General features: G+C 36.5%; 1 protein-coding gene across 2 annotated transcripts in view; it reads right to left on the bottom strand.

Annotated features, from left to right (window-relative positions):
• Phtf2 (putative homeodomain transcription factor 2) overlaps positions 1–15,999 on the bottom strand; it is a 109,415-nt gene that overhangs the window by 2,459 nt on the left and 90,957 nt on the right. For both annotated transcript variants that reach the window (XM_090332909.1, XM_090332910.1), the window contains exons 12-17: positions 15,113–15,385; positions 14,751–14,882; positions 12,197–12,283; positions 6,942–7,097; positions 5,066–5,161; positions 873–998 (exon numbers count right to left, since the gene is read on the bottom strand). In XM_090332909.1, coding sequence (XP_090189035.1) covers positions 873–998; positions 5,066–5,161; positions 6,942–7,097; positions 12,197–12,283; positions 14,751–14,882; positions 15,113–15,385 — 870 coding nt within the window. The remainder of the gene's footprint in view (positions 1–872; positions 999–5,065; positions 5,162–6,941; positions 7,098–12,196; positions 12,284–14,750; positions 14,883–15,112; positions 15,386–15,999) is intronic.

A 15,999-nucleotide genomic window follows, 5' to 3' on the forward strand; every position in this document is an offset into this window, starting at 1 on the left:
CAAATGCTACTTTGGGTCTAAATTTATGTCACAGCTGTGATTTTTTTTTTTTTTTGGCCAGTCCTGGGCTTGAGCTCAGAGTCTGAGCATTGTCCTTGCACTTTATTTTGCTCAAGGGTAGCACTCTACCACTTGAGCCTCAGCACCACTTCAGGTTTTTTTTGTATGTATGTGGTACTGAGGAATCGAACCCGGGTCTTTGTGCATGCTAGGCAAGCACTCTACCACTAGGCCAAACTCCCAGCCCCACAATTGTGATATTTTAACTCTTATCCCGCTATTAAAAAGTAATAATTCTTTTCAAACAAGCAAAAACGATGAAAATCGGTGCCGGGAGTTTGGCCTAGTGGTAGACAGTGTTCAGGCCCTGAGGTCAAGGCCCAGGAATGACGCCTCCCCCACCACCACCAAAAAAAAAAAAGATGGAAATCAGATTTCTCTTGTTTCCTTTCATGCATATACTATTTGTTTTATATGATGGTTCTACATAGCCTACCAGCTTACTAGTACTTAGCTGTGTATGCATTAGAGGATATATGCAGTGCTATATAGGTAAACAATACAATTTCAACAAATTATATTCATTATCATCAAAACTAAGCTTCCTCCTAGCCTATGTAAGAATCCTATATAAAACAAATTCCATTTCAAATTAATAGTTCTGTCAGTATTAGAAGCCATGAGTATATTTCATTTATTGAAATTAAGTATAAAATTTAAGCTTACTAGTATACTAATATGAGTATGTTTTTAATAATTGTGTGCACGTTTATCAAAATGACTCTATTACGGTCATGTGAGATCTCAGAGAGTAATAGGGTAAAACCAGTGTCACAGAAATGCAGTAGAGTTAAAAGAGTTTTAGCACTGACCTTTAAATTAAAACCAAGCAAGTCACTGATAACACCAGAAACAGCTGACAGGATGACAACCTGGGTGATGTTATAGAGCAATGGATTCATTGTAAGCCCATACAGTCTAAAAGGACTGTCCAATTCCTAACAGAAGAAAGAAACCATTAGCCTCTAACTCTGAATTATCATTTAAACTAAATAAAGGCAACATAGAGTAAGGATTTAAAGGCACTGCTTCAAAAAAAGTTACAATTACAGAATTTTTAAAAAGAATAAATTTGAAATAACTTTAATCGTAGTTTTTTTTTCCTTTGAGAAAATAATTTCTTTGGGGGAAGGGTGCTGGTCTTGGGCCTTGAACTCTGTGCCTGGCTGCTTTTTGGCTCAAGGCTAGCCTCCACCACTTAAGCCCTTCCTGGCTTTCTTTTGTAGTTTAGTAGGGATAAGAATCCTGTGAACTTTCATGACTGGGCTGGATTTGAACCACAGCTATTAGCCTTCTGAGTAGGTAGGATTATAGGTGTGAGCCACTGGCATTTAGCTAAAGAAAGTGGTTTTCAAAGCAACTATAAATAAATTTGTAACTGCAATTACTGCTCCAAGTGAATGCTTGCAGGTAAAGTACTAGTCTAGTAGCTGGAAAAGAAAATGAAACAGAACACTTTTTCTGGAGTTAGAGACATAATTAGTCTAATTTTACAATAATATTGACATACAGTAAACGTTCCTCTTGGGTCAATTCATTTACAAATATACAAATGGATGGACTCTAAAAAGAAGTTCATTTATGTATGCCAGGCTTTTAGATGCTAAAAGCTAAAAGGACAGATAAAAGAGGAATGATATCTGACACAGGAATATCTTTAAGTTCTATGTACCAGAGTCTCAAGTGAAAGGCAGGGGTCTCACATAGGGCAGTGCTGACAGGGAAGAGGAGATGAATAAGAAGATACCTGAAAGGTTAAACTAATGGACTTGCAAATGTCTTCGCTATAACAGACATAAGATCTATACTAAGGTCCAACTTTTGGACAAGGAGGATCACATTTGAGCTTTGTATTTTAGTTATTTTTATACCTGTCTCTATTAGGGGTTGTAGCTGTTTACTAAGCCTCAGGTCTGGGATCCCCTCCAGTCTAGCACAGTGTCTATACCCTAAGATGGCCAATACTGATATATTAAGCAAATAAAAAATGATCATAGAACATTCAGGTAAACCTTTTTTTAAGGAATTTGTCTACATTGTTTTGCATATTATTTAAAACTCACAACTGTCTAAGAATATCTATTTATATATATTTTTTATTGTAATTAATAAAATGGTTACATGATATTTGCCAGATAGAAGATGCATTAATTCTCATACACTGATACCCTTTCACATGTCTTGGGACCCATTACCCTCCCCACCCACCCCCGTCTTGGTTTCCCCCCTTCCCTATCAAATTTCAAATAACCAAATACAAATAAATTCAATATATCAGATAACAAAGTGAGATACTGTAACAATATGAGATACCCAAGGGACAGCAAAGGAGATGAGAGATAACACAGTATATTAAGGACAACAATCATTCGTTATATGGATTTTGTTTCAATATCCTGGAGGTCCTTTCAATTAGCTTCACATTACATGGCCTTATGTATCAAAGTTTTGCTCTATTGCAGATCTCTGCTAGTAGAGCCCAAGGTTTCTACTGATTATGACAAATGAGGGAAACCATTGAGCCTATGTTCCTTTGAGTCTGGCTTACTTCACTTAATATGATTTTTTCTAAGTCTTTCCATTTCCTAACAAATGGGTCGATGTCGTTTTTTCTGACAGCAGCATAAAATTCCATTGTGTACAAATACCACAACTTGTTGATCCACTCATCAACTGAGGGACATCTAGGTTGGTTCCATATTTTTGCTACGGTGAATAATGCTGCAATAAACATTGTTGTGCTAGTGGATTTAGTATGCCCTAGATTCTGGATGGTTGGATGCCAAGTAGTGGAATTGCTGGATCATAGGGGAGTTCTATGTTTACCCTTTTATGGCACTGCCATACTGCTTTCCATAGTGGTTGAATGAGTTTGCACTCCCACCAACAGTGTAGTAGGGATCCCTCCTGGCCACATCCTGTCCAGCATTTGTTATTATTCATTTTCCTGATCCTGGCCATTCTAACTGGAGTGAGGTGGAATCTTAGGCCTGAAGACCAATGGAATAGAACTGAGGACCCAGATATTAAACCACAGACCTATGGCCACCTAATCTTTGACAAGGGAGCCAAAAAAAATAGAATGGAAGAAGGCAGCCTCTTCAACAAGTTGTGCTGGCAGAACTGGTTAAGCACCTGCAGAAAACTAAAGTTGGATCCTTCTTTGTCACCCTGCACTAGAATTAACTCCAAATGGATCAAAGACCTGGAGGTAAAAGCTGACACACTGAATACTTTACAAGAAGGAATAGAAGATACACTAGGCCTCCTTGGCACAAGTCGAAACTTTCTTAATAAGGACCAAGAATCACAACAAATCAGAGAAAGGCTGGATAAGTGGGACTGCATTAAACTGTGGAGGTTTTGTATGGCAAAGGACATAGCTAGTAAATTAATTAGGAAGCCTACGGAGTGGGAAAAGATCTTCACCAACCAAACAACAAAGACCTCATATGTAAAATATATCAACAGCTCAAAAAATTGAATTACTCCAAAACTAATCTCCAAAGTAACAACCATCCCATTAAAAAATGGGCCAAAGACTTAAAGAGAGTCTTCTCTGAGGAAGAAACAAAAATGGCCTATAGACACATGAAGAAATGCTCCACATCTCTGGTCATAAAAGAAATGCAAATCAAAACAACTCTAAGAATATCTTTAAAGGAATTTTTAAAAGGGAATACTTTACAGTTACTTATTTTATTATCCTTCCACCCACTTTTGAACCCCTGTGAGATGCACAGTCTACACCCAATTAACACTTTTTAGTTGACATAAGAATTATCTATACCATTGAATTGCAATTAATTTCATACCACTCTCTGAAATCTTAAGGAATATGTTCAAGTGGTTATGAAAATTGAGATTTAAATGAAAATTTTCATTTTAAGAAAGAAAAACATTACCAATACACAATAAAGTGGTTAAAAAATGTATAATTAGGGCCAAGCACCTCTGGTCTAGGAGGCTAAGATCTGAGGATTACAGTTTGAAGCCAGCCCAGGCAGGAAAGTCCATGAGATTCTTATCTCCAGTTAACCATCAGAAAACAGGAAATGGTGCTGTTGCTCAAGTAGAAGAGCACTAGCCTTGAGTAAAAGAGTTCAGTTGAGGCACAACCCCCAAGCTATGAGTTCAAGCCCCATGACAAGTCCCTCCCTCCCCAAAGTAAACACACACACATTGTATATATATATATGTATGTACATGTATATGTATATATATATATAAAACTAGGGCATTAAGATACATTATTACTAATTATATAATTTTCAGAAAAATCATGTGAGATCGAGATAAGAGTCAAGCAAGTATCAGAAAATTGAAAGAGCACTAAAAAATTCATTATCAAAAATAATTTGAAAATGATTACTAATATATTTTTATACTATGTATTTATTACTGTTAAAGCTAGCTTAGGTCAAGCAAAAGGTTGTTCTGAGAAACATGAACTAAAAAGATTCTCAAAGTTCCCATCAAATATTCTTTACTGAAATCTATTTCCTAATAATTCAAGAGGGATAAACTCTTCCCTCTACAATAATTTCAGCATTATGAAAAAAATCTGTAATTCCAAAATAATTATTCAGATTATTTGAATAATGAGAAGTAAATTATAAGAAGATGCCCAAATACAATTTATAAACAATTGAGTGATCATGAAAACTAGATACAAGGTACACACCAGTGGCTCACACCTGTAGTCCTAACTACTCACGTGACTGTCATCTGAGGATCACAGTTCAAAGCTAGCCATGGCAGCAAAGTCCATGAGACTCTTCTCCACTAAACTATTACCGCCTCCCCCCAAAAAAGATGCAAGCAGAGCTGTGACTCAAGTGGTAGGGGCCAGTTTTGAGCACAAAAGCTCAGGGACAGCACCCAGGCCTACAGTTCAAACCCCAGGTCAGAAAAAAATAAATAAATAAAAAAGGTTGACACAAAATAGGATCTATGGAGACAAAGAATTTTCCAACTGTGCATCAATTTTCAATTCTATTCTTACCTTTAATAGTTTGGTGGCCAGTTTTAGAACATTATTCACTAATGTCAGTTCCTCCTTTTTGTTAGGTTTCTTCTCCATTTTCAAGTAGAGGTTTATCTTTCATAAAACAAAATCAACAAAAGTATTTCATAACATATAATACAAATTTTTAAAAACTGTAGTGCTGAGGATGGAGACAGGGCCTTGTACCTGTTAGACAAGCACTCTCATATGAGCCACACCCTAGTCCACAAATACACATGAAACATTCACCAACATATTTATGATGGTTCTCTAGATATTCAGATATATAATTTTAATGTTTTTCTTTATATTTTACTATACATTCCAAATTCCAAACATATTTTATAAGAAAAATAATAGGAAAAAAAAAATAATAGCACTTAAATACTTTACAAATGTAGTCAAACATAAAAAAAAATGAAAATGGGATAGTATTATTAAAATGTAACATACAATTTCCAGAGCCAGTGTATTTTTATTATCCACTCTGTGTCATTGACAACTTTGGGGTACCTGTTCTGTCCACAATTCACTGCTTTGAAGCTGCTCTACTCTAAGCCAGTGGAAAAAGTGTCCTCGGGTAGCTACATTTGAGCCTGCCAGCCTGCCTTCCTACCCACAACCTGGTAGGTGCAACTCTAACCAACCTTAATGCACACATTGACTGGCAAGATAAATGCATTGGCTATATATCTAGGTATCATAAACTGCAAATGAAATTAGTAAAATCTCAGGCCAAATTTATGTTGTGGTAAACCAAAACCATAAGGGAGCCAGTATTATAGAATAGCAAGTCTATAGAGAAGTGACTGGAAAGGAGGTACAGAGAAGAGCAAACATGATAAACTATTAGCCTCAGAATGAATGGGAGGAACTGACAGACTGTCCAATTCCATATCTTAGAGATCTTCCTTTTTGTTGTTACTACCCACTTTTCCTTTACTTCAGCTCATTTTCCAATGTTGCTGATAGGGTTTTTTAATTGGATTATTTATTTACTGATACTATAGGCATTTTTTTTTTTTTTTGCCAGTCCTGGGGCTTGTATTCAGGGCCTGGGCATTGTCCTTGGGCTTTCTCTAGGCTAGTGCTCTATCACTTGAGCCTCAACACCACTTTTGGCTTTTTCTGCATTATGCGGTACCAAGGAATCAAACCCAGAACTTCGTGCATGTTAGCCAAGTACTCTACCACTAGAATACACTTCTGACTCAAGGTTGCTGATTTTTTTTGTGTGAGTCATGGCACTTGAACTTGACCTGGGCGCTGTCCCTGAGCTCTTCAACTCAAGGCTACTGCCACAGCCGTACCCTTGAGACACGCTCCATTTCTGGTTTTCTAGAGGATAATTAGAGATAAGAGTCTCATGTCCTTTTGTGTCCGGGCTGACTTTGAAGCTTGATCCTCAGATCTCAGCCTCCTAAGTAGTTAGGATCACAGGCATGAACCCAGCCAGCTGCTGATTCTTTAACACCAATCTATCCCTAAGTAAAATGAGCGAACAAGTTAATTGACAGTATTCTTTATGTAATTCTTATGAAAGGGTGATAGGAACGTAATTACCAAATTCATATAAAACTACCAAAATGATTATAGTTTATTCATAGTTACACCATTTCATATTTATTCTAATGTGGCCCTAAAATCATTGTAAAACAAACATATCCCACTAATAGTTTAAAATCCATCACTTTCATAAATATTTCCTTTTTGTGAAATGACAATGGGATATAAAAATAGATTCGATTTGAAAACTCAGTCAAAGCAGAAAGTCTCATGTCCAATCAAATTTTAAGTTTGCTTTAGAGCACAAATGACCTTAATCAAACAGCATGGAGAATATAGAAATTAATTTGTAATACAATAGACTCACCTGTTCAGTAAGTAATATTGAGGTATTGCTATATTTTTTACTTGTTTCTGATCCAAGTGTAACAAATCGTAAGAGAAAAAGTGTCAATGAGATGCACCATATGACCAGTTCCCAGTTGTAGTGACAATCAAGGAAGATCTCATGAACATGAAGAAGCTGAAGTGGAGGAAAAAAGAAACAGGAAACAGCAATGTGGTATGCAATTGCATTTTAAACACGATTTCTTATAAATGTAGAATTATATTTTGAAAAATTCTGTATTTCTTATGAAACAATTTAAGGCATGCCAGAAGAGAATAATTAATCAGTGGCCATGAGTATTCCAGTCAGTTTTGTTGAATATGAATACTTAACAGTAGTTACTTCCAAGTTTGAAAAATGATCATAGATTCAGTTGAAATCCCTTTAAATTTTTTTCTGATCTCTGCCTCCTAAAGCTCTCCACCTCAAAGTAATACATTTTGTGTATCTTTTCATAAAGGATTTTGATAATTTAGCTAGTACTTACCCTTTTTTTTCCCCTAAAGGTGCTGGAGAATAAACCAGGATATCTGGACAAGGAGTCTACCATTTAAGCTACACTCCTCCTTCCTCCCAGACCTTTTGTTCTACTTCCCTTGTAGATGGGATTCCACATGTAGCACAATGCTCAAATAAAATTATTTCATTTGCATTTAAATGTTATATATCATATATATATATATCACATCATGCCTCATTTTTTTAAATCTCACACAGAACATTATTTTAGAGACTTAGGTTGAAACATTTGGTTATAAATCTGTGCATCCTAATTCCTACAAGATACCTTAGAGTAAATGACTCCACTATAATTTATTGGACTACTCCATCAATTAACAATTATGTTCTTAGCCCCGTGTCAATGGCTCACACCTGCTCAGGAAGCTGAGATCTGAGGAAGCCAGCCTGGGAAGAAAGTGCCCGTGAGACTCTATCTCCAAAAACCAGAAGTGACACTGTGATTCAAAGTGGTATAGAAGTAGTCTTAAGCAAAAAAAACTCAGACTGTGCCTAGCCCGAGAGTTCAAGCCCAATGACTAGAAAAAAAAAAAATTCCAATTTTCTTCCTCATTACAGTGAATCAATAAACCTTTTGTGTTTCCGTGTGCAAATGTGCAAAATTTTTTCTAGGTGTTATTGCAAATATGTCTCTAAAACCATTGTAGCAGTTTCTGCTCAGCTGTGTTTCAAATTCTGTTTGTTCTCATGTTGACACATCTATCTAACTGCTTAACATGTATAATGTGTTCTCTCATTGTTTTAATATTACCTTTCCTATTGTCAGGAAACGGGAATGTTTCACATGATTATTGATCACTGGATTTCCTCTTCTGTGAGTTACTTGTTTTTTTTTTTTTTTGTTAGTTTTGTTTTGTTTTGGGTGGGTCCTGGGTCTTGAACTCTGGGCCTGTGCACTGTCTCTAAGCTCCTAAGCTCAAGGCTACCATCTTACCCCCTGAAACACAGCACCACTTCTGATTTTCTGGTGGTTAAATGGAGATGAATCTCACAGAGTACCGGGCTGGCTTTGAACTGTGATCCTTAGGTATCAGCTACTTGAGTAACTAGGATTACAGGCTTGTGAGTGACTTTTCTATCTTTTCTATTAGGTTGTTTTACTTGTTGACTTACAGAAATTATTTATATATTCTGAATCGAAATCCTATTTCAATCATATGATTTGTGATTATCTCTTCCAAGGTTCTGGTTTGTCATTTATATCTTTTTGTTGTTTATATGACTTTTATTTTGGTGATCAAATAAAAAATTCTTTTGGCCAGGAGCATGGCCTAGTGGTAGTATGCTCACTTAGCAAGCACGAAGCCCTGGATTCCATTCCCCAGAACTACATACACAGATAAAACTGAAAGTAGCACTGTGGCTCAAGTGGCAGAGTGCTAGCCTTGAACAAAAAGTGTCCAAGGACAGTGCCCAGGCCTGAAGTTCAAGCCTCAGGACAGGCAAAAAAAAAAATGTTTTTCTACATCTATTTAATCCATTTGGTATTTCTTTTTATGTACAATGTGTAGCAACTTTAGTTTACAATAATATTCCATGTTTGTACTATTTAAAGCCCCTTTGCATTGATTTATAATAAAGTATCATCATATATCATGCATAGAGTTATAGAATTCTATTTCATTCCATTGGTCATCTACTTCTGTGTCAAAATCTTAAAGTCTCCATGTAAATCCAAAAGTTTTATATTTCTTATAGGGCAACTTATTCTTCAAAACTCTGGACTAGAGCCAGGAGTTTAGCCTAGTGGTAGAGTCCTTACCTAGCATGCACGAAGACCCAGATTTGATTCCATATACATAGAAAAAAGCCAGAAATGGTGCTGTGGCTCAAGTGGTGGAGCTCTAGCCTTGAGAAATCCCAAGGACAGTGTTCAGGCTCTTAGTCCAAGGCCCAGGACTGGCCAAAAAAAAAAAAAGGAAGGAAGGAACTGGACCATTTCTTTCTCTTTTTTCCCTCTAGATGAATTTTAGAAAGCTTAACAAGTACTTTTTGAAAAATAGAAGTGTTAGGTTTAACTGTATGTGACTGTGATGCCAAAAACTTGAGAAGAATCAATGTGAATTTGAGTCTTCTAATCCATTCCAAACCGTAATTTTAAATAACACTTTACCATATTTGTCCAATGGATCCTATATATGCTTTGATAAACTTGTCTTTGGGAACCATGTATTCTTTTCATCACTATAAATATGACGTGCTCAGGAAGTGGAGCTATGGCTCAAATGGTAAAGCACCATTATTGAGTGGAAATAGCCAAGGAACAGGGTGAGGCCCTACGTTCATATTCCAGTATCAGAAAAAAATAAAAGGGGGGAAGGAAGGAGAAAAAGGGAGAGAGAGACAGAAGAAAATCACTTCATGTTTGTACTCCAATAGTTGATAAATGTAATCCATCTTGTCAGGTCCAGTTCTTTTTCTTTTTTGTGCCAGCCCTGGGACTTTAACTCAAGGCCTGGACTCTATCACTGAGCCCAGTGCTCTTGAGCTCCACTTCAGGCTTTCTGATTGCTAACCAGAGATAAGAATCTCATGAACTTGTAGGGCACTGTGGCTCATGCCTGTAATCCTAGCTACTTTGGAGGCTGAGATCTGAGGGTCAAGGTTCAAAGCCAGCCTGGGTACAAAAAGACCTGAGACTCTTATCTCCAACTAACCTCTAGAGAATCAAAAGTGGTAGCCTTGATCTGAAGAGCTCAGGACAACACCCAGGCCCACGAGTAGGGAGACAGTCTTCAAATGAAGAGCACAGGGACAGTGCCAAGGCTGAATTCAAGCCCCATGACCCACCAAAAAAAAAAAAAAAAATCTCATGAACTTCCTTGGCTGGTTTTGAGTTGTAATCCTTAGATTTATCATGCTGAGGACCTAGGGTTATAGACATGAACCACAAGCACCTGGTGACATATTCACTTTTGTACATGGCATAGATCAACAAATAGTGGTTCACTGGCCAAATGTAGCGTTAGGCTTATTTTTTTTTTTTTGATCCTGAAGCTGAGAACAATTGTAGTTTTTTAAATGTGTACTGGAATTTGAACTGAAGGCCCTGAGCTTGCTAGGTAGGCACTTTGCCACTTGAACCATGCCTCCAGTCCTTTTTGATGTGGTTAATTTTTGATAGAATATCATTTTTTGTTTGAGCAGACTTGGACTGAGATCCTATTTATACTTAATGCAATGGTGGGGATGCACCACCCTGTTGATCTTTTTCTATTGAGATGGGTGTCATGAACATTTTCTCTAGGCTAGCCTTGAGACCTGATCCTCTCAATCTGTTTCCTGAGTGGTAAGAATTATACCACATTTATCTTAATTTTTACAGTTTTCTTTAAAAAGAAGAAGAATTAAAGAAAGAAAAGCATTCAGATATGGTGGCTCACACCTAGAATCCTAGGTAAATGAGAAGGCAGAAAATGTTCCTGGAAGATTGCAGTTTGAGGCAAACAGGGTTCCTGAGACCCTATATCAATAAATGAGACAGATGTGGTAGTTCCCTCCTGTTATTGTAGATGTGCTGGAGACATAGCAGGAGGGCAGTTTTCTAAGACCAGCTCTAGAGAAAAGAAAAGACCCTATATGAAAAGGTAGCCTAAAGCAAAAAGATCGGAGATGTGGCTAATAGGCACCTGTCTAGCGAGCATAAGGCTCGGAGTGCAGACTTCAATACTACCAAAAAACAAGGGGGTGGGAGGCTGAGATCTGAGGATCAGGCTTTGAAGCCAGACAGGGCAAGAAACTCCATGAGATTCTTACCTCCAGTTAATCACCAAAGCTGAAGCTTGAGTTGTGGCTCAAGTGAAATATTTGCTGTAGTTATTATTATTAGCCTTCTGGGGGTCACTACTACAGTACTGGGGGGAGTGAAAACTTGTTCAACCACTCTAGAAAGCAGTGTGGAAATTCCTCAAAAGACTAACCATACAACTCCTCTATGACCCAGCGAGCCCACTCCTAGGCATTTACCAAATGTCCAGAAACAAGCCCATAGTAAACCTACCAGCACAACCACGTTCACTTCAGTATTATTTACCATAGCTAAGATAGGGAACCAACCCAGATGCCCCTCAGTACATGAATGGGTCAAGAAGATGTGGTACTTATACATCATGGAATTCTATGCTGCCATCAGAAAGAATGGCATTGTCCTATTTGTAAAGAAATGGAAAGACTTGGAAAAATTCATATTAAGTGAAGTAAGCCAGACCCAAAGGAACATAGGCTCCATGGTTTCCCTCATTTGTAATAATTAGTATATGTCTAGGATTCTCCTAGCAGAGGATCACAATAACTCAAAAGCTATGTACATATGGTCATATAGGATGAAGCTAAGCAAAATGACACCAGGATATGGAGTTGTTGTTCTTAATGTACTATGTGAAGCTATTTCTTTTCTCGTTTATTTCCCCTTATGGTTTATCTCAGGTTGCTACTGTATCTGACTTTTGTACCTGGGATATTATATATACTTTTATTTGGTTAAATTTGAAATTGGGCAGGTAAGGTAAAAACAAGGGAGGGAAAGTGGGCAAAAAACATGGGAAGGGATATCAATATTCAAGAAGTAATGTATCCATTACCTGATGAATGTAATTGTAACCCCTCTATACATAACCCCAACAATAAAATAAAATTTTCTTTAAAAAGGAAGACTTCTGGAACTCAATAGTTATGTATCAAACTGTTTAATTTCTACCCGGAATAAGTTAACTCACCTGAGCACAGCAGATAAACACAACTGAGATAGTCAGCAGAAAAGCTGATGAAACGATGACATCAACTGATCTCTGAGGACCTCGACGCTGAGGGAGGGCAGAGAAAATGTTTTAAAACATATTTACAAATTTGCAACTAACTTCTATGCTTTCATTAAGGTGTTGATTTATCACTGCAGATTGGTCATAGATTATAGTGCTGAAAACATACCTAACTTGACAGATGAATATTAATTATAAAGTGCCAACATTTCCTGAAATTGCAATAGTAAAAGTGATGTCTATACAGCATAGAATCTTTAACATTTTCAAAAATTCTATCAATACTTTATCTAACAATTGTTTCTTGAGCACTTGTTCAAAACTAAGCACTCTGTTAGGTATTACAAATATAGCAGAAAACAAGATAAACTTCTCTTCCTTTTCAAGACATGGTAGGGGAATAAGGTATCAAACTCATACTCACCAGGGTATGTGATAAGCTACAAGTCCTAAGCAGGAATGTTATTCATAGGATACCCTGAAACACCCCTCATAGGGGCCTGGAAAAAGCTCCCTAAGCAAATGATATATATATATATGAAACTATGGGACAGGGGCAGGATGGCACACAGTAGTGTTCCAGGCAGAAAAAAAAATACAAACAAGGGCATTAAGTAAGAACGAACACAGTCTTTTTATTTCCCCTAGAGAAGTGGGAAACTTCCAGAAGGTTTAAAAATTAGCGGGCGCAGTGGCTCATGCCTATAATCCCAGCTATTCAGGAGGCTGAGATCTGAGGATCAAGGTTCAAAGCCAATCTGGGCACTAGAGTCTTATCTCCAATTAACCACTAGAAAACCAGAAGCGGCACTGTGGCTCCAGGGGTAGGGTAGTAGCCTTGAACTCAGGGACAATGCCCTAAGCCCAGGGTCCCAAGTCCCATGACTGACAAAAATAATTAAAATTGTATCATCGAATCTACATTTTAAAGGGATCTCTGTGATGAACTTAATAAAATTATCAAAGGAGGAAATGTTCATGCTTGAAAACCAGATAAATGACAACCACAACAGTCCAAACCTTAATATCCTAATTGTTTTCAATGAGTGTGATAGAATTGGAACTGTAAAGGAAACAACTCAAAATATATTCTACAAGCAGAAGGGAGAGAAATCTGTGATAAAGTAGATACTGGTAAATCAAGAGAGGGGGAAAAAAAAAGCCGGAAGTGGTGCTGAGGCTCAAATGGTAGAGCTCTGGCCTTGAGAAAGTCCAAGGACAGTGCTCAGGCCCTGAGCTCAATCCAGGACTGACCAAAAAAAAAAAAAAAAGCATTGAGGATCTAGGCATGTCTGAGTATATTTTGGTCTTTGTGCTGATCTTAGTAACAATATTTTGAATAAATATCCTTGAGCTTTTATGATTATTTCACATATAATAAAAATTCACCACTTCTAAATATAACAACAAAATACCCAGAAAAAAATCTTTCTTAAAACAAATTCAGGTATTTTCCTTTTCACTGTATTTATTATTTTGCCAATCCTTGGGTTGACCTCAGGAACCTGGGCACTATCCTTGGACACTTTTTTTTTCTCAAAGGTACCACTCGGCCACTTGAGCTACAACTCCACTTCCAGATTTTTTCAGTATATGTGGTACTGAGGAATTGTGCATGGTAGGTGAGCACTCTATGACCATGCTCCCAGACCAGATATTTCTATCTTATTCCACAAATAGGAAAAATATTGAAAAGATTAGCACCAGGTGCTTTTGGCTCACTCTGTAATCCTAGCTATTCAGGATGCTGAGATCTGAGGAGCACATTTTGAGGACAGTCCAGGCAGGAAAGTCCAAGAGACTCTTATCTCTAACACCAGAAAACCAAAAGTGGAGCTGTGACTCATAGGCTCAAAGTAGTAGAATGCTAGCCTTGAGCGAAAGAGCTCAGGGATAGTACCCAGGCTCAATATTCAAGCTTCCTAACCAGCAGAATAAAAAAAAAAGATGATGCTTAGAGAAGAAAGAGAGCATAAAAATGATGTAGTCTAACTACTGGTGGCTCACACTTGTAATCCTAGCTACTTAGGAAGCTGAGATCTGAGGCTCAAAGTTCAAAGCCAGACTGGGCAGGTAAATCAATGAGACTCCAATTACCTTCAGAAAATCTGAAGTGGAGCTGTGGCTAAAAGTAGTAGAATACTAGCCTTGAGCAAAAAATGTTCAATTCAAGGACATGATTGACAATATATATATATATATTTATATATATACACACACATATATACATATATTACAAGCTAGTATTTTAAAATAGTTAATAGTCACTTCAGTAGGACATTCATTGGTTATAATTTTCAAAGTTTTTTGTTTTTTAAGTAATGGGCTCCCTCTGCTGGTTTCGGATAACAATTTTAGGGAGAAACAAAATCCCTAATTAAGTTTTGAATGAGAAACGGGTAATGATACATTTATAGACATGTAGTTATTGTTGAAGAAACTGAAATTAACAAAGGAGCACAACATGTTAAAAATATTTTCTCAAAAAATATTTTTATCACTATTATTCTACCTTAAGATAGGAACGAAGAGACAGCCACATTTTTATATTCTGAACTTTCTTCAAACGGAAATGAGGAACCTCAGATTTTCGAGCCCTCCTTGCAGATGTTAAATGTCCAAAAAGCTTTGCAAAAAGCAATCGCTAAAAAAGATTAAGATGATGATTAATTCTCAAGTAGCTTACCATGGCAAAATAAAAATCAACAAAACATAAATTTTAGTAATTTTGTTTAGCTAAGAAGCAGAAAAATTAAAATAAAATTTAAAATTAATAATTAACATGATCAAGTAAAAAATGTAGTGAAATACTAAACCACTTTTGAATATCACGATGACAAAGTGCTCTAACTCAGAAATCAGTATTATACTCACTTGTTTGTAAGTTCTTTCTGCTACACAGAGCAAAAAAAAGAAAATCCATACAAGAGACACACGAACAATAAAACTTATTATAACCATAGAAAGAACCATGAAATCTTCATTAGAACCAAATGCAATCACATAAAGTTCCGAAGCTGAATGAGCTGTAAGTTGTTCCAAGTCTGTAGCTTGAGACAGTCGGAAAACAAATGGAGTTAAACCCAGGATTAGAGAGATGGCATTTCCAAAAATCTGATATCCTATTCCTGGTATATGGCTGTTCACCTTGAGAGAGGGGGAGAGAAGGGGAAAAAAAAGAAAAAAGTATATATCTAAAGTTTATTTAAAGTGAACTGCTATGAGATTTATTTCTAAAAGCAGGAAATCATTGTTAAATACATTAGTTCTAGTACATGAGTCCAAATGAAATGTGAGAGCTTACTATAACAAATTATATCATAGTTTTAAGATGATAATTTATTAGACTTCTAATTCCTTAAGTATACATGATTACTCAGTCTAAATGACTATCTCAGTCTTACTTAGATATTGAAAAAATTCCCTGCATCTAATTAAGTTAAAAGCATGAAATATTACAATATTAGAAAATGAGATCTCATACCCACTTAATTTTAATTCTTGAAACAATACCTGAGTTATTCTTATTCAATAATTTTGTAACGAGATTCTTTGCAGAGTTCTGTAAATACAGATGTCTCTTCAATACTAGTTTAGAAGAGAGAACAGGCCAGAGTTTCTAGACTCCATAGCTCATTGGTTTTAACTGTTCACACTGAGATATGTAATAGAATATGTCAATTTGTAGACCCAGCTATCTTTATTCATATTTCACAAAAATTTAGGATAACAATTATAGCATAAAAATATACCAAAGAAAT

The sequence above is a fragment of the Megascapheus bottae genome, chromosome 5 (genome assembly GCF_031878675.1).
Source record: "Megascapheus bottae isolate mThoBot1 chromosome 5, mThoBot2.hap1, whole genome shotgun sequence".
NCBI lineage: Eukaryota > Metazoa > Chordata > Mammalia > Rodentia > Geomyidae > Megascapheus > Megascapheus bottae.